Here is a 20391-nt window from a genome sequence, read left to right as displayed (position 1 = left end):
GTAGTAATATTGTTGTCAGAAAACTGTACAGATGGTTGAAGCAGGGTTAATTATGCTTTGTTGAATTTCATTGTAAAAAATTGATTTGAATGCTTTCTAAGCATCCCTTTACTTCTCTTTATTGTCTATATTGAGCTCCATTTTCCTTAAAATCTCAGCACACATTACAAGCATTTGTGGAGTCAATGGATGTAGACAGTTCCTTTCATTTGTCTCATATGTTTTCTGTGTACAATGAATGCTAGTGTTTAACCATATAACCAGATAAAACTGTATTTCTTTTCAAATGAATAATTAACATGTGGAAAAAAGACTACCGATGCATATCCATAATTTACAATAGTGAGAAGCGATACCTCAGTGAACCAAGTATGTGCCAGATGTATGGTACAGAGAAGTATCCAGCTTTAATGAACCCCAACTTCAGTATCTGTTTTTCTGTCTCATTGTGCCATGCCCAATGTAGTTGGCGACTTGGTCCAAGGTAATTACATTTTCACAAAAAAAAAAATACATTTAAGCAGTCCATAACAGTAAATCAGGACAGTGTCTTTTGTGGATCTCTTCTGTATGCATACCATGAATAAACTCCCAAAGACCCTTTAGCCTGGAAGCAGCATGGTATAAAATGCAATGGGCTTTGAGTATTTAGCTGACATTCTACAAAGGAACTGGACAGTAAATCAGGTATAGGCAAGCAGTTATTGATTTTTTTTTCTGTTTCACACTTTCACATGTATTCTAGTTTAATTTTTATTAATTTAAATATGTATTACTAGCCTGCGGTGGGTTGGCACCCTGCCCAGGATTGGTTCCCTGCCTTGTGCACTGTGTTGGCTGGGCTGGGCTCCAGCAGACCCCCGTGACCCTGTGTTTGGATTCAGCGGGTTGGAAAATGGAAGGATGGATGTATTACTAGCCAACCCGCGGCGTAGCATATGCCGCATAATTATGTATTGATGGGTGAACACTTCCTGAACGACACAGTTGTCCAAATGGGGTGGGTTTGTGGATACCACTGTGAGTGAATGAAAAGATAGACCTCTAGAGAGAGCAACATATAATTGTCCGTGGCTGAAACCAGGATCGTCTGTGACGAAGAAGGCCACACTGATGAAAGTTACTTCGTCGGTAGGGATAAGTGTCAGTACCTGTAGATTAAGGTGTAGCGAGTCTTCGTTGTTGACGCTTAATATAGCTTGCGTACTGAGATGTTCCGGAGTCACAGTTGAGAAACACTTTGTTAATGTCTTTTAAGCACAGGGGAAAAAATGAACATGTGAAACATCCGTATAATGTAATAAGCCAACAAGAAAAGTAACATTGCAACAATGCTATCTATGACCCGATCTCTGTAAACAGAAGTGATAAGAAAATCGAGCCTGGTGTATTCTTTAACTGCCTTGTGGTGCTGTAGTAGTGCTGCTGCTTTGCAGTAAGGAGACTGTGGAAGATTGTGGTTTCGCTTCCCGGGTCCTCCCTGTGTGGATAGCGTTTTGAATACTGAGAACACTGCTATATCAATGTAACGAAGTATTAACAGGAAATTGCCTTCGTGTAATAGTAAAAGGCAAATTATCCGCGACAAACAAACTGTTTTACACGCTGCATACCAACCCGCGCCGTAGTATACACCGCATAATCACGCCACTTTTTAAATGTGTTTTAAGCAGAGGGAAAAAAATGAACATTTGCAAAATCCGTAACGTTGCTTTCAGTAAGTACAATGCACATGCATATAATTTGGCGGCCACTTTTTGCCAGCCGTCTTTTCTGGTTTGGGCTGCTCTTGCAGTGTTACCACTTGTGCATATTAAATCTTGAAATCCTTTGAGTAACTAATTAACTAACACCCACCCACCCACCCACACAGCTTGTGTGAAAAAATGCGCTCGTACTTTCATAATTTTGTTGTAGCCTATAGTGGAGTCAGGCACAGAGAAGGTCAGCTGCTGAGAGAGCGTCTCGACTGATGCAGGGCCTGCATCGGTGAAGCAGGTGAGATGCTAATGAAACAGAGGCACAGGGCTTATTGGTTTTTAAAGACTGCTTCCTTCATTGTGTTTTAACCTCAGTTTTAAAGGATTGTTTTAAGGATCCCATAGGATACCCCTCGCAAACTGTTTTAGACGCTGCATTCAGCAATTCACATCCGCGACAAACATGCCTCTTCTTACATGGTCCTGCTTTGGTGGGCGGGGAAACGTTTTCCGTGTTCCTGCAGGACCATCTAAGAAGACGCATGTTTGTCGCGGATGCGAATTGCTGTATGTAGTGTGTAAAACAGTTTGCGATGTTGTACACGGTCGTGCGTCGTAACCGAAAAGTCAACGTAGCTCAGAGCTGCATGCAGACTGTAGCACAGACATACAGAAATGACAGCGTGTTTTCCGAGGCGTCGCATCCGAGTTGGTGGGCGTGGCTCTGCGAGTTTTCGTTGTATCCAATGGTCTTAGAGTTGGTGGGCGTGGCTCCTTCCTGCATGGTTTCATGGGTGTGGGCGTGGCTCCTTCCTGCGTGCTTTCATGGGTGTCGTGCCGCTCTGGCGGCGGCTTAGAGAATTATATATATAGATTAGTACTGACGGAGTTTATAACCAACCAAAACACCAGACTGAAGATGAAAGTAGTAATTCCAGCCATGCTGAAGATTTTTTTTTCCATTCAATCAGAAAAATAATAAAGGGTTTTCTTCTTTACTCCAATTTACCAGAATGGTGTATTCTTTTGAATAGAGATATTGTCTTAATAAGTAAACAAGGCTCATATTAACCAAAAAAGTGCTAAATCAAATCCCAGTTAGGACAGTAGGAGTTTCATTAGAAAAAGAAGTCCGGCATAGCCCATTCTTTTGCATAGAGTAATTGTCACACTTACTGTGACCATTGATAAAAGTGCCTGCCATCTTCCTCTGCTCTTCTTCAGTATCTGGTCTGGGAGTCATATGAGAACAAGGAGCAGGTCTCCTGATCTCCTTCTGGACATCCATGGATGTCTGTGGCCCCCACAGCTTTCCTGTCAAACTTAAGGGCTGTGTATGGTGCAACAGAAATTTATATCTCTCCTGTAAAGGAAGCAAAACTATTTGTGAGGTATCTTGACTCTTCAAATCCCTTTTTCTAGGGCGCAGAGTGAACTGTGACACTACCTACTTTAAAAATCTGCTTGATCTATCCTCAAAGTATGAATCACCTCTGCATAAAGTATGCATTGAAGAGCACACATACACATATCAGACTAATCTGGATTTGCCGCACATCCTAACAGCATGTACTTGGAGTACTGGGAGGAGACAATAGTCTCTATGGAAAGCTCAGTGAGACACTGGAAATTTTTCAAAATCCACACAAAATATACACCAACCTGGAAGTAAACTGGGAATTAAAATTTGTGAGACAGCAGCGTAACACTGCACACACTGACACCCTATATACTTTATTTTATTATTTAGATTCTCTGTAAATGTTTTCAGGTTTTTTTTTTTTGCAAAATCATGTAATAAAAAAAAACACTTATGCTTGTTATTTTGCAGTTGATATTGTTAAAGTCTATGAACAAGCAGTTGCACCTCGGCCCAAAACTCCTCCTGAACGGGCCACACCTAAACGTACAGCACGCAACAGGGAAACAGAAAGGTATGATGGCTTAAAAAACTAATGGACAAATGAGTTAGGCTGGTTTAAAGTTAGGCTTGTCACCCTAAGAGTTGTCATTGAAAAAGTAAGTAAAAAAGATAACTACACAGGTCATATTCTTAAATGGGGAACCATTCTTTTGAAGTTGATATTTAATGTCAAGAAGAACCACATGGATTTATGAGACAATATGCACTAACAGTCTACTTGAAAGTTTGTCTTTTAAATATGGAAGAAAACCAGAAGAGGAAGCCCATGTGATCAGGGAGTGAGTGCATAAACTCTGCTAATAATCCTTATTTGTATGAATGTCACCAATTGAATTTCATGCAGAAACCAACCCTTGATGGGACATTATCCCAACACAAACAACAATCATAAATTGCTAAATAAAAATCAAGCCAACCAACGTATTAATCTCAAAGTCAATATGGAAGTGTGTAGCTTTGGTCCACTTATTTTTAGCACATTTTTACATGTTGTTGTATTCCTTTTGATGATCGAGGGAAGTGGTTCTCAGCTTCAGTCCTGGGATACTACTATGACTACAGATTTTGATTCTGACCAGTTTCACAAATCAATGAGTCATTCTTACATTTAATTGACTTGTTTAATTAACTTACTTTTCTCATCTCTCGTGTTGCATTAAAAAGAGTGGTAGTATGATGTTAAACTTTTGTAGAAATTCAGAAATTTGTGTTTTTTTCAATAGCTTTAAACACTTAACTTTCTTTCTGTGGTATTTGCTCCATTAATTGTATCCAAATGCTGACAATCTGTGATGAGTTGAATGGTAAAAGGAAGTGAATACTCCTGTGTCATATTCATTTATGTGCTAATTTAGACTGAATTCATATTTTATTTGATTTCTTCCTTATTTGCATGCATTCCTTCTAGATCACAAAAGATAATATGTAGTATTAGGACTAAAACATAACATTAGCACTAGAAGAAAAACAGTTAATTGAGCCTACTCCAGGTTAAACATGTACTTTTTTGCCTACCATGAAGCAAGAGCAAATCAAAGTTGCAAATGAATTACTGTATATGGATGCAATTGCAAAGTAATGAGATTAGCATAGGTGTCATCTTTGGGAACACTGGGTCAAATCATCCTTCAGTCCTAAAGTTCAGGAGGTGATGTCCCCCACTTCTGGAGGGATGTTAGAGAAAGTCACACTTAGTAAATTCCAGAAGTCTATAACAGATGTGTTTGTGTCAATACATTGCTATAGGAAGATCTGCACTTGACATGTCAACCTCACAGGTAGCTTACGGTGAAAACAAAATGAAAACCTTACTAAAGCAGCCTCGCAAACCATAAACATATAAATTTAATATAGGTCCTTGAAATAAACTGACTAGTCCAATATCATTGCAAAATTTGATGCAGTTGAAGTATAACGATCATTTTTAAGTGCTGACCTAAGTTTCCTATTTTCAGTGTATGCAGAGGACACTTTTAACACTACAGTATCTGCTCAGTGTACAATGTCATAGAGTTTTTAAGCTAACTATACAGAACTTTTTAGTAAACCAGGGGCAAATGTGAGGAGTGTCATCAGTTAGTTCACACATAGTAGTGAACAACAGAGGATGATATTTGTCAAGTTTTAATGCAAGCTTTAATGTAAGCCTGTTAAGGTGAATTTTATATTTTGAAATAAATCAGTTTTCAGCAATGCATTCAAAGCCTAGAGATATAGTCATGTCGTTGTGTTGATCATTTAGTTTTATTTTGCAGGGTCTGTGTCTCTTATTCTACTCAAGTTGGATGATATTGTTATTGTTGTTGTGGATTAGTTGTTTTCATTTTAAGAAAAATGAAGCAAAGAATGTGGTATGTTATAGAAAAACTGGAATACCCAGAAAAAAGCTGATACTGACACAAGGAGAACTTGTGAACTCTACAGAGACATCATCCAATTTGGCATATAAACCCAGGAGTTATTAATGTAGAATTATAAATTATTTTGTTTATAAGTTTTCATAATTAACCTAAGCAGAACCTTAAAGAATTGTTCAAGAAGATGCCACACACACATTTTTAAATAAGCAGGAATTGAGAATACACCCATGAGCAGCCACCATTCCACATTCATTGTAAGTAATGTGCCAGTAGGTACCTTGTGACCGATTGTAGTTCAAGTTTATTCCTTCTGCATCCCACACACTGAATGAAGCAGACATGAGTGTGCGAAATGAACAGGTAAACACTTTAGTATTTAATCTTATGTTGAACTGGTCTGTGTGGTGTGCACGTGTACTTATATGATTTTGTACCAGTTTGGCTTAACAATGTATGTTTGGTTTTCTTTTTCCACAAAGCATCACAGTTTCTATTTTGTTTCTTTTTCCCTGAACATGCAGCAAAAATGGAATAAAACAGGTATCCAAGTATGCTGTCATGTTAGAACATATCAGGTAACTTGTACAACAAAATAAACAGAATAGCAAAACAGTCAATTTTTTAATATATTCCATTATATAGCAATACCCCAATGTTTGTTGCTTAAATCTTAAACTATTATTTTTTAGGAGTGCTTTATCTATCCTGCATCAGTATTAGACAAGAAAAATAAACTTACTGTTAGTTTATCTTTAATATGTTTTTTTTTTGTTGAGTCACCATCTTTACTATCTAAGTCTAATCAAATCCCTGATTTACACTTTTTACATGAATGGATGTATATTTAGCACCAATTAATATTTTAGAACCCCTATGAAACTCAGTAATTTGTAACAACTAAGAGATGGCAAGCAAGCCAAGATACAGGACACTGCAATTAGTCTCATTCTAAGATCTTTTGAGTTATCTGTCTGAACTTTCTCTCTGGAAAATTTGTTTCTTTCTTGAGTTTCCGGAGCAAATATATCAGTGGATTTGATCAGTCATTTGACACTCCATGCATGTCTTCTCAAGCATTCCCAACTGTTACTGTCATCTGTCATGAGAAAATCAGAAGGCTGGGTCATGTTCTGTGATGGTTTACTTCTTGTCTTACTCCAAGGTTTCAAGTGACCTGTTTGGGGTGACTAAATGGAAACGTGATGTGACTAAATTCTGGAAAAATGACAAACTTGCCCTTTAAGGCTTCTGAAATCCCCTTTGCTTTGCTGTTTTGCCTGTGCCTATATTTTCTGGGATTTCCATGTGGAGGAGATCTATCTATTTGATAGAGATTTTTAAAATGAAGTCAGTAAAGTTAATTTCAAGTTTTACAATAAAATAACTTGTGAATTGGACATAAATAATAATAGTAGTTTAAAAGTTATTTCATACAAATATGAGAGAATATTTCTTCTCACAGAAAACTGGGGATGACAATATGGGTGACAGCAGCAAGTAGAAGCTTTCTGGTCGTTATATATAAAGTATTTATTTATGTATTAACAACCTTTTGGGGGTGTAAAGTCTTGTTATTTTCTTACACTATATTCATATTTCATAGGCATAAACTAATGTAATTAAATATGAAGTCTGATTTCCAACATTAAGCATTTTAAAACCATCTTTGTTTTGTGGCAAGTGTTCTACGATTTTTTTTAGCAAAAAGAAAACAAAATATGTATAATTTGCATATTTTATTTAAGACACTGGTTTATCTTACAGCATTTGGAAATGCTTTATTACTTTATTAGTTAAATAATCACATGTAAACCATATAATTTAGACAGGAGGTGTTTGAAGAAAAGCTATACAGAGAATCAATGAAGATTAAAACCATCCCTCCATACTTCCAGTCAGAAATGGGAAAGGCTTTTTTGATGACACAGGTAATCAAATGAAAGATATCTGTACATTTGAACAAAAGTATTTGTGATATTATTATGTTACAGCAAAGGCCCTACAACCACCCAATGTTTAACTTAACAAGCTGCATCTAATTTGGCAAAATGCCATTATATTGTTTGGAGTCACAATGAACAACAAAGGTAAATGAATTGAATTCATTATAATAAGTAGTTAATTATAAATTAGTGTTTGTAGAACAAAAAATGAACACACACCAGACTATTATAAACCAAAAAGAAAAAAATACTTTACCATTAGAAGGAGAGTCTTGCTAGGTGGAAAAAACAGCAGTTAAATAATTAAACTAAATTAATCGGAAACAAAAGTAAACCTACAACTAAATTGCACAAACATAAGCAAAGCATAGACATCAATAAAATGAAAACAAAAGAACAGAACTCTCTAGAAAATACTTAAACAAATCTTTAACCTTAACAGAATACTAGGTGACAGCAAAAGAAAACAAAAACAAAAATCTAAAACTAGACCAAGAATCAAAATATTAGCAATAGTAAGACTTAACATGACACCACAAATAGAACAGAACAACGTCTGCACATCTCACTGCAAATTGGTTCTACTTTTATAGTTTAGAGTAGACCATGCATGTATGTACTTGACTAATTAAGTACTAATTAAGTTTAGCTCACGTGCAAGACATTTAGGACGCAGAGGTTGAAAATAAATTAAAGGGCTCAGTAGCTTGAGCAAGTAGTCAAGGTGAGTAATGCCCAAACCAGAATATAAAGCAGAAAGGTGATGTTAAGACAAAAATTGACTAAAAAGAACGAGCTTTAGGAGTAGTACAAGACAGACCATAACATTGTAATGTCTTTCTTACCTGAACCTTGGGAGTATAATATTAATTACTGCTATGAAAATAAATTTTTACACTTAAAACTTTATTTTTGATAATGTGATTGTAGAGTCAAGTGTCACAAATTCAAAGGCAGCAACCATAATTACAGCACATATTTATCAGCTCTACACAGACTAAATTAATTCAGAAATATATAGTATAAAGCCCTAGTGCCTGACTGTTCCTTTAGAGGAGGACATCCTCTCACTAGGACCACCAGCATTCATCTCTGTGGTTCAGAAATCATATCACCAGAACAGAGAGCATAAAATGAACCTACTGCACCACACAGCAAGCCAAACTAGTGGTGTAGACTGAGATAAGAAGGAGCATACAGTAGAGCTATAACAAGGCTAGGTAAAAGATTAAATAATACTTTTATAGTCCAAAACAGTCAAAGAGCCAACCAAAAATTTGCAGGAGCTCAAAGCATTAATTCTGGCCAAAGTATCCAAAAGCAATGAAGAAAATAAAAAACAAGCAAAAGTTCTATGAAATGGGTTTTTCACAATGGTGAAACTAAGTCTGTGTTCCATTCTTATATACATTTTCCTTCTATCACTTGACAGCTCTCTGTTTTGCTATTTAGTGTTGCCAGACTATTCTGCTAGTAAAGAATAAGGCAGATAAGCAAGGGTCAATAAAGCAGAAGAGACAAAAAGAAAGTCAAAAAAGGAGCACTATGCTCAAAAATTGGAAAGAGAATTCAGAAACAACTAAGCCAAAAAGAAACAGAAAATCAAATTCTGAAACATTCTTAAGTCACTCATAACCTCTGCAAAAGTCATTGTTTCCTAAACACAAAACTGGACAGTTTACAACAGTGCAAGGTCAGTTTAAATACCGTCACACCACTGACATCAACTGGCACAACTTTTCACAAGTACCCACTGGCAACCTGTCATTGTGTAATTAGAAACGACAGCATAAAATTTATAAAATTTGGTATTGGGTGAAAAATGCTAGTTATTAAAAATTAAATATAGTTTAATATATGTGTGAAATTATGTCCAAACAAAGTAAAACTAAGAACTCCATCACTCCAAGAATACTGAAAAAATTATACTGATATAAAAATGTATTAAACAAAAAAAATAATCAAAATCAGATTCTAATTACAGATATTCATACAACTGAGTAGAAAGACAGAGTGACAACACTGTAGCAAAAACATAGGAAACAACGAGCCAGAAGCAGGACCACCTCTTTCAGCAGATGATGTAGTGACCCGCTTGTTCACCAATGACATTCTTTAAATTACATTTTCATTCTTTTAGTTCCTTTGCTCACTTAGATGGTGACCATACTTCCTCCTAGTATTGAATTTCACCTTTATTCACCTGTTGACTTTCTGAAAGTACAGTAAGATCCCATTAAATATAACCATATTGTAGTAAATAAAATCTGTCCTAGTCTGGAGAATAACAACATTTAATCTAAAAGACAGTTAATCTGGGAGTATTCCAAATAGCAGAGCAATTTGTCAGATGAAAAGAGAATTTATCTAAAATACTAATATGACAGACCCTCAAAGTAACCATGTTGCTCTTTAAACAGTTATACTTCAGGATTCATTCTGTATGTGGAATTAAATCCCATGCATTTCCTTGTTACAAGCTTACAGTGCTTAAGTGACTTGTGTAGACTCACCACCAACACTGATGAGTCGCCAGATTCAAACCTAGGATTTTGAATCTTTGAGGCAACAGCTCATGGTACCACTAATAGCTGCCCATTGTATAAAGTTACAAATATAATTTAAGTACAAAATAGCATTCAGTAAAAAGTACCATGCCTGTTAAAACCAGCAGAAAAACACAACACTGACTCACCGCCAGCGACTGTTTAGAAGCAATAAGAAGGTTAACAAAAATGGGGTGTTAAAAAGCTTTGACAGGCCCTTACAATTGCATATAATATGAATCCCAACAAAAGAAAAAACATTAATAAAATCCTGGCAATAAAAAACGTAAAGTAAGGATCCTTGCTGCTATAATATCCATGGGGGAGGAGGGTCTGTCTTTGACTGCTTAGTAAGTACAATTTAAACCTCCTTTACCTTGACATCCTTAAGGAAAATAGTTAAATAATTATAAACCTCCATCAAGATCCAGTATTCCTATTTCTATTTAATACTTTATAATTGTCTGGGTTAGTCCTTCTGCCCATAGTGTAATAAAATGAAAGTTTACAAAGTACACTGTTCTCTTGTAGTCACTCCAGGTATTTGGTTATTCGGTTACACCTTTACACTTCAATAATTTGATTTATATCTGGTAATACTGCAAAATATAGCTAACAGAGCTATGTAGAATTCAACTACAGTAATCTGATCCTTTGATGATTATTTACCTTATTTTATATATATATAATATGGCATTATATTATTATTATTATATATTCTGCAATGGCAGAAACAGTGAATGGCCAAGTATAGTGCAGCAGACGTTCTGCTAAGTATTAAACATCCAAGCTTCTATGCTGTGCAGATTCATTTTATTATGTAGCTACATTATATGCATAGCATCTAAGCAGTAATTAACATGCTGTGTTTTTCACATTTTTTCAGATTCCAAATATGGAGTACTTGTCTAAACAGCTTCCTCCATTCCCAAAGAAAAGAGAAACAGAAAGCAGATCTGTAACTTCTCCAGTGACTGCTGAATCAGAAACAAGTACGTCCTTCACGAAAATGAATATTTACTTCCAAAAATTATTTTCCTCCCTTCCTATTATCCTCAATAAGATTTTATACTAAGAATTTCAATGTGTTTATATTACTACTACAGCATACTGATAGATAACTGAGAATAGAGTATATATCTTATATTTTTCAGATTTAAAGTAAAAATAAGTGTTTAGAGCTGCTCCTTTATAGCTACAGGGATCCTGGACTCAATTCCTGTCCTGATGTATGTGGAGTTACCATGTTCTTCTGGCTTTCTCCTGCATTTCCTGCCAGTAGTGGTCAAACACATGCATAGTACTGTAGTTTTAATGGCTACTGTGCATTATTTGACTTGAGTAAGACTTGCCGGGACAGATCCCAACTCTTTACAACCATGAAATGGGAAAATGAGTTATGAAGAAAAGGGAGAGATTGGTAAACCAAGCATTTAGCATTTCTTGATTTTCTTGTTGTATGTCAGTCTTCTACCACCAGGAGTCGGCACATCTGCTATTTTAAATTAATGTCTTTTACAGTGATTTAGTAAAGATCATGTCTGTTAATTATATAGATACCACAAAAGACATTAGAATAAGTGTTTCTGTTCATGGATATTTTGGACAAATTATATGTCCACATTAAGAGTTTGAGCAACATGTGTTCACAAAAATCAGTAACAAACCAATCATTCTTTCTGTCTTTGAGTTAGATCATTTTTCATATGATAATTACTGACTACAGGGTATTTACAAGATTAACGTGAATACAATTGTGGAAATTATGCTTGACATTCACATTTTCATTCACATCAAGAACAAATTCACAAGGTATTACTAAAGCAACTGAAGTGAAATCAGGATTATTGTATGTGATAATATAGAGTATTGTTTTATTTCCTCACCAAAATCACATAAGAGTCTAATAATGAAGCATCCAAAAAGGTTATCAAAAATAGTATTACATGAATAATGGTTTTAATTCTGAAACACACATTTGCAGCTGCAAGACCAATTACTCCAGCGCCAGTTTATGCACCTACATATAAGACAACTGCAGAGATTACTATACCTGCAAAGGCACAAGAGAACATGGGATCTTCAGGTAAGCTTCAAATAAAGTATTTGTCTTACAGTTTCAGATTGTTTGGAGAATAATCTAAATGCCTGTACATATCCCTGTACAATTCTACATATAAACAACTGTGGTTGGATTTTAGGCCTGGCCACTGACAATGTGGAGTCTGCACATTCTGTTTTTTTTATTTATGTTTTTTTTCCTGGGGACTTAGTCTCCATCCAATTTTCCATATATTTCAAGGAAGCAGAGCTAGGTCAATTCCTGTCATTAAAACTGGCTTAGCCTAAGTTAGTGTGGGTATCGCTGTGAGTGTGATCTACAAATATAAGCTCCGTCTATGCTTTAATTAACAAAACATCCTGAATCCAGCTGGGGGTGCTAGCTCCCTGGTTGGAATAAGTCAGTCAGTCAGTCATTTTCCAACCCGCTACATCCTAACACAGGGTCACGGGGGTCTGCTGGAGCCAATCCCAGCCAGCACAGGGTTCAAGGGGTGCAAGGGCAGGGCGCCAGCCCACCGCAGGGCATGGTTGGAATAAGTTCTTTTGTAATTGCGGCATGTTACATAACCCGAAACTATATAGATATGATATTAAAAGGCGATACCCCTTTCTTAGTGATACAGCGGTAAGAAATCACATAGGAGAAATAACTTAGTTTTCTTTAATAACGGTTTACACTGCATAACAGATGAGGAAGCCTTGACAAGACCATTACCGAAGTGTGTATAGAGTCTGGCATTTTCGTCGCTGTGCTGGAAGGATTTTCAGGATCAGATGACGGTATCGCACATTCGTCTGTCGGCTTCAAAGGTGTGCCGGGCAATGTTCCAAGGTTTTATACCTTTTCTCCATGTGTAGGCCACCCACCCCACACCCCCCCCCCCCCCACTTAGGTAAATCATGCCATTCCAAACAAGGAAAAGAAGATCCAATGTCATGCTGACTGTGACACACAGAAATAGTACAAAGCCCATTTCGCAGTTGTCCCTTTCTTGTCTTCTAATGCTTGCCTAGCAGTTCTAAATGATGAGCCCCTATGTGCTAAATCTGGCCTTGTGTTAGCTGGACATGTGAGTGGATTTATAAAATATTTTTTTGTACAGAGCACAGTGACATATTAAACTTATGTACTTATTACACATCATAAACTAGCACACTTTTGAGTAATCATTGAACACCTTAAAGCATGTAACAGTTTCTGTCCTCTCACACAGATTGAATGTCTATGTTGTATTGTGTTTAATTTTCTTTCCTTTCCCTTTTTTATTATATTTTCTTACCTTTTTTGAAAAACAAGCTATTTGTTTAAAAGGAAAAGGAATCATTGAAATGTAAGTTTTAGATTTGAATTATTTAGCACTAAATTTGTTACGTCACCTTTCATAAACAGTACTTGAGGTGCTTTACAAACAAGTTTAATAACATATATTAATATTTTTCTCCTGTTGATTAATACAGAACAACATGCTGCAATTTAGCCAAAACAGACAAAGATTCAGTTAATCCTTTATAACTCTTTCATTGTGTTTAGACTTTCAATCAAAGTGGCAAGAAATGAAGACTGTGCCACCTGATGTTAATGGTGAAGGTACTTTTCAGAGTTCAGAAGTGGATCCTACCAGTTCACTCAGAAAAGAAAAAATAAGATTGCCAGCATCCATGTTGAGTTCTAGACCTGGAAGAGTCATAAACCAAAAGGTACCTGCTCAATTGCTATGTGTATTGCCTTACACATTTTTTGTGATTCTTTTTATATTTATGAAAACAAGAATATTACAATGACGTGCTATTCACTCAAACATATAGTAACAGATACATCCATTTACTTCTAAAAGAATACAAAGAGAACAAAGGGAAAATAGAACTACGATTGAAAAACAAAGCAAAACAGGATTCAATTAGATAGATAGATAGACAGATAGATTAGTCACATTATTCAGGTCTAACTTTCTAATCTTACTTGTCTGAATTAATGAGCATATCAGTTAATGGCAATGGCTGAAACTGTCCAAAAGAGTAACATAACATGAATAGACATTATATAGAAGTTTTGGCAATTACTGTTTATACATAATGTTGCCTGGAGTAATGTGACTTTCCAAAGCCTTACTTTTCTTGCTGTTCTGTGTCCCACCAAAAAAACACTACAGTGTTTTACACATGGTCTCAACAAAAACCTACCCAGCTACTTATAGTCTATAACCAGATGAGGGTGAATGTTCTAACTATGTAATGAAAGCTGATGTATTCAGAGGTCATTTAGATAAATGCTTGTTTTGACACTGTCTGTACTTCAGTAGGTGGCCATATATAGCACAAGGAGATTTATGCTGCTTGGAGTCATCACATAGTCACCTGCCCATAATCATTGCAATACAGAGATTAAACTGTTTTTTTTTTTCAATTTTATTAAATATACTTTTGTCACAATCTCGATCTGTAACAGAAATTTAGACCCAGTTTACAATTTAGTACTACATTTTATTTTTTCAGTTGTCTTAAGAGTTATAACTGCAGATCCAGCAGACTGTATTTGCAGCATGCCAATATATTTATTAGGCTGAAAACTAAATGGATTCTACTGTTTGTTAAATTCAGCAGTGTTACAGAGCTTCAAATAGTTATACTTAAATTAGAATTTAATTAGTCATATAAAAGAGAACCAATTTGATAAGTACATTGCTAACCTGAATGTTAAAAGGGGAACAACTTACAGTGGATTCTCTGCACTTTACTGCTGTTATGTCAACATACGTGTTATGTGAGAAAGTTAAGGCTTTAAGTCACAACATCCAGAAAGAAGAATGCATTACTCTGATACTCTCATTTCTGCTGCGTTCCTTGTTTATTAACAATAAAATGTGTTTGAATATAACATAGTTTTATTTGATTTGTACCTGAAACTTAGCTAATTATTTGTAAAACATTATACTTTTCAAGGAAAAAATAAACACAATATTTATCTTGCTTAAGCAGTCAGTGCTGATTTCCTGGAGTCAGATTACATATTAGCTTAGTTGCAGTTTGCATATAAGCAAGATGCGTAAAAAATGGAAATAATAAATACCAGTCTGGGATTTGACAAAAGATTGATTTATCGGTATCATCCTAGAATTTGCACGTAGTCCATCCATACTGTATTGCATCTCATATCAGTAAAGTCACTTGCCATGTGTTTCTTTCCAGATATGTACACACCTCATGTAATTTCTATTACTGTCTGACAGGGTCAAAAATATCCACTGTTTGCTAAAATACTAAAATATTTTCTGTAAACATCTGAAAGCATCAATTTGCAAAACCACTGTCCTTTATACTTTACTGCTTTGAATGAATATGGTGCCTTTGTAAAACATCTTGTGATGGTGCTTGTAATAAAGACGTAAATGATAAATACAACAGAGCAACCTGCTAAACAATTTTGTGTTTTCAATCCATATTATATGGATTATTATATTATTGCATGAGTTCCCTGTGGGCACTTAACAAATTTTCACATAGAGTCTTAATTGCCTCAATATTATTAAGTGTCCACTTTGATTTTTATTTTTAGTCATATTTTACTAAAACTACATTTTAAATAATTTCTGTGATGTAAGATGTTTGTTCTGTTGCTATTGTATACTAACATTTTCTTGCAGAGCATCATCTCATGCTCCAAGGAGGCTATGCTGAAACTTTATAATGCACTGGTTAGGACTCATCTGGGGTACTGTGTGCAGTTTTGGGGTCCAGGCAACAAAAAGGACATAGCAGTGCTAGAAAAGATCCAGAGAAGAGCGACTAGGCTGATTCCAGGGCTACAGGGGTTGAATTATGAGGAAAGATTAAAAGAGCTCAGCCTTTACCGTTTAAGCAAAAGAAGATTAAGAAGTGACATGATTGAAATGTTTAAAATTATGAAGGGAATTAGTACAGTGGATCGAGACTGTCATTTTAAAATGAGTTCATCAAGAACACAGGGACACAGTTGGAAACTTGATAAGGGTGAATTTCACACAAACAGGTAGTTTTTCTTTATACAGAGAACCATATATACTTGTAATAAAATACCAAGTAGTGTGGTAGACAGTAAGACTTTAGGGACTTTCAAAACTCGACTTGATGTTTTTTTAGAAGAATTATTTGGATAGGACTGGCGAGCTTTGTTGGGCTGAATGGCCTACTTTGTCTAGATTGTTCTAATGTTCATCGTTCGTCTTATACATACCAAAAGTTTCAATTTACCCTCAGTTTGGATTTTGTTGTTTTTCAGGCTCCACTGTTAATCTTTTTAAGAATTTTGTTACTTTTGTCTATATTTATTAAATCTGATTAGTTTTCATCCTTATTCTTACTCAATGTACTGACCCTTGCCTTTAAGACTATGTCTCCGTCTTTCTTCACCTTCCTGAACCAATCAATAAAACCAAGAATCTGTTAGTCTGTGTTGTGCATTGCATGGTTATTCTAGGCAAAAAAAAAACAAACATATTTAAAGGTGACTAGCATAATCCTTGAATTTTAAAATTGCATCCTTTTTTGTGTTGAGTGCAAAGTAAACCATCATTTAAAAATTCTAAATGCAAAACTAATTGTAATGTTTCTGCATAAAAATCTAGCCATCATTTTGTTTTTTATGAGTGCATTACCAATACAACCAAATAACTGGAAAGTATTCTTTTGTTTAATTTTTAATTTGAGTTAAAGTTTTGATAATTTAAATTTCAGAAAGCATTTCTTTTGTACTTCATGTAAAAATATATTTTATTATTTTGTTTTTCTTTTAGTTTATTGACATAGAAGATCCAGTAAGAAGAAAAGTAAACACTGTATCAGTGGCTGGTCCACAGTCTCGCAGTGCAGAGTTGGCTCCATCACGTGGGTTTGATCTATTTCCAGCAGATGTGAAGTTTGGTATTCTTAGAGAAGGGTACACCTACTCCTTCCCTGTTTCCCTAAGGAATATTGGAATTGATTCCTGCAGGTATAATTTATTATTCTATGTTATTTTAGCAGAATATTTTGTCTAGTAAATTGGTATTAATTTAGAATAGCAGTAAAACATTTCTCCAAAATGTGAATTATTCAAGTATATTTTAACTGGAACACCCATTTGCTTCAATAGTCAAAATTTTACTGAGCTGGCTATAGATTGTTGTTTTGTATCATCCTGCATGCAAACAAACTTGTGATTTGCTTCCTTGAGGAATAGTCATGTATTTGCTATAGCACCTTTACAGACCCCACACTAGATAATAGTCTTCTGCTCACTTTAACAAAATCACTAATTGCACACTAACAAAGATACTGCCAGATATCTGCCTCAAGTCTTTCGTATTTCTTTTCTTCTCCTCTAGCATATCCCTAATACTCAATTTAAGATATTATTTAGCCTCTTCACATTAATACACATGTTAACAAGGCAACTTTTAAACATTACTGTAGCCAGTTCTTAGGGTAGTTGCACATGTACAATGTGAAATAGTACGTTATGTTTTCATTTTTAGAACCTCATCATTTTGGCTATTTTAGTGGTGCTCCAAAATGTTTTGTTATTATACATACTTCAGCTTTGCATAGTATCAAAGTATCACATTTACTAGGGGGAGACAAGCTAAAGTTAGAAAATGGAATTTATTAGAAAATGGAACGAACATTAACAAAACTGATAATGTCATTTCTCAATGTAGTCTCCACCCTTCTCAATGCACTTGTACCTCCTGCCTGGAAGTGCCTGGATTCCAGCAGAATAAAATGTTTTATCTTGTCCTCACAACCACTTATTCACCCGAGTTATTGTCGAACGCTACATGTCAAGGTGTACTACGGTCACTAGTGCAAGTTACTGTGAATTGATGGAGACCAATGTGAAGCCTGCCATTCGATCCAAGTGGTGAGGACTGCTGTCTCAAGGAGTCCTTTTGCTACAAGACAATGCCCGTCCACACACTGCTAAGAACACTAAGGCTTGTCTGGAGAAACTGAAGTTTGAGGTATTGCCACATTCTCCATATTCACCAGATTTGGCACCATGTGATTTCCACCTTTTTGGACCTCTAAAAAGACATCTTGGTGGTCATCGATTCAAGACAGATGATGAAGTGAAGAAAGCAGTGCACGAGTGGTTGCAAGGACAAGGCATAACCTTTTATTCTGCTGGAATCCAGGCACTTTCAGGCAGATGGCGCAAGTGCATTGAGAAGGGTGGAGACTACATTCAGAAATTACATTTTCAGTTGTGTTAAGGTTTGTTCCATTTTCCAATAAATCCCATTTTCTAACTTTAGCTTGACTCCCCCTCGTGTATTTATTTATCTATTTGATCCTTTTTCTTTAAAGTTTTCTTTAAATCATCATTTCCAAACACTATACTAACGTGTTTAAATATAAGAAATTGGAGATGAATATAGCAGATAAGGCAAAATAAGACCCCAATAGAATCTTTCAGTATTTTAGTAGTAAAAGAACAGTCAAGGAGGAGGTGAAGTGTATCTGAAATAGTAAAAGGGAATTTAAAGATACAGACAGTGAAATAGTGGATGCCCTAAACTTTCATTTTTCTGAGGTCTTCACAAGTGAGGAAGTGGATAACCTCCCAGCGCTAAAAGGCACTACTAGGCAGGTACTGAGGGATTTGGAAATTATACAGGGAGAAGTACTGCTCAGATTAAATAGGCTAGTGAGTACATACATAAACCCTTGACACATATTTTAGGAAGTCACTGCGCACTGGAGAGATTCTGAAGGACTGGAAAATGGCAAATATCATCCCATTATATAAAAAGGTTGACAGGGTAGATCCAAGCAACTATAGCCCAGTAACCTTAACATGCATCACAGGAAAATTAATGAAAGGAATTATTAAGGATAGGATTGAGCAACACTTGGCAAGAACAGGAGTTTTTCAGAACAGTCAGTGTTGGTGCAGAAGAGGGAGGTTGTGTTTTACTAACACGATGGAATTCTATGAGGATGCAACAAAAGGATGTGATCAAAGTGGAGCATATGATATTATTTATCTTGACTTTCAGAAAGCATTTGATAAGGTGCCACATGAGAGGTTGGGCATCAAATTAAAAGAAGTGGGAGTACAGGGTGATGTTTTTAGATGGGTGCAGAATTGACTCAGACACAGGAAGCAGAGGATGATGGTGCGAGGAACTTTATCAGAATTGACCGATGTTAAGAGTGGTGTTCCACAGGGGTCAGTGCTAGGGCCACTGCTATTTTTAATATATATAGATGATTTTGACAGGAATATAAGTAAGAAGCTGGTTATGTTTGTAGATGATACCAAGATAGGTGAATTAGCAGATAATTTGGAATCCGTTATATCATTACAGAAGGACTTGGATTGCATACAGGCTTTGGCAGATTTGTGGCAGATGAAATTTAATGTCAGTAAATGTAAAGAATTACACATAGGAAGAAAAAAATATTAGGTTTGAATACACAGTGGGCGGTCTGAAAATCGAGAGTACACCTTATGAGAAGGATTTAGGAGTCATAGTGGACTCTAAGCTATCAACTTCGTGGCAGTGTTCAGAAGCCATTAAGAAGGCAAACAGAATGTTAGATTATATAACACTCTGATGTGTGGACTACAAGTCCAAGGAGGTTCTGCTCAAGCTTTATAATGTACTGGTGAGGCCTCATCTGGAGTACTGTGTGCAGTTTTGGTCTCCAGGCTACAAAAAGGACATAATTATGAAGGGAGTTAGTACAGTGAATTGAGACTGTTATTTTAAAATGAGTTACTCAAGAATGCGGGGACACAGCTGGAAACTTGTTAAGGGTAAATTTCACACAAACATTAGGTAGTTTTTCTTTACACAAAGAATGATAGACACTTGGAATAAGCTACCAAGTAGTGTGGTAGACAGTAAGACTTTGGGGACTTTCAAAACTCAACTTGATTTTTTTTGGAAGAAATAAGTGGCTAGGACTGGCGAGCTTTGTTGGGCTGAATGGTCTGTTCTCGTCTAGAGTGTTCTAATGTTTTAATATTTTAAATTTGATAAACAAAAGACCATATAGTCCCTCAAGCTTGCTTATTGAGCTAATTTAGCCAGTATCTCATTCATGTACTTTGTATAAGTTGACAAGATTCTGCTTCAGTTGCATGACTTGGCAGTTTGTTCTAGATTTTGCAACAAAAAGCTGTTCATAGCTTCCATCTTGAAAGCACTTTCCCTTAATTTCTTTTGCCAGCATCAGGTATATATCTATGGTTTAGTTGAAAGGATTCTGATATATCATCTTTATTAATGTTTCGGAGACTTCTGAAAATGTGAATTGGTCTGTACATGTTCTAGCTTTTACTTCTCAAGACTAAATAGGTGTCATTCCTGTAAACGTGATTACCTTGTTCCT

At 35.7% G+C, this 20391-nt stretch overlaps 1 protein-coding gene across 1 annotated transcript in view; it reads left to right on the top strand.

Moving 5' to 3' along the window:
* Positions 1–20391, top strand: part of spag17 (sperm associated antigen 17) — a 143097-nt gene that overhangs the window by 112529 nt on the left and 10177 nt on the right. Inside the window, exons 39-45 of the mRNA XM_051926662.1 lie at positions 3532–3634; positions 6005–6058; positions 7309–7411; positions 10859–10964; positions 11957–12058; positions 13568–13734; positions 16806–17002. Of these exons, the coding sequence (XP_051782622.1) occupies positions 3532–3634; positions 6005–6058; positions 7309–7411; positions 10859–10964; positions 11957–12058; positions 13568–13734; positions 16806–17002 (832 nt within the window). The remainder of the gene's footprint in view (positions 1–3531; positions 3635–6004; positions 6059–7308; positions 7412–10858; positions 10965–11956; positions 12059–13567; positions 13735–16805; positions 17003–20391) is intronic.

Source organism: Erpetoichthys calabaricus, chromosome 4 (assembly GCF_900747795.2).
Source record: "Erpetoichthys calabaricus chromosome 4, fErpCal1.3, whole genome shotgun sequence".
NCBI lineage: Eukaryota > Metazoa > Chordata > Cladistia > Polypteriformes > Polypteridae > Erpetoichthys > Erpetoichthys calabaricus.
The sequence above is the reverse complement of the archived record's forward strand: the minus strand, read 5'-3'. Positions and strand labels throughout refer to the sequence as shown.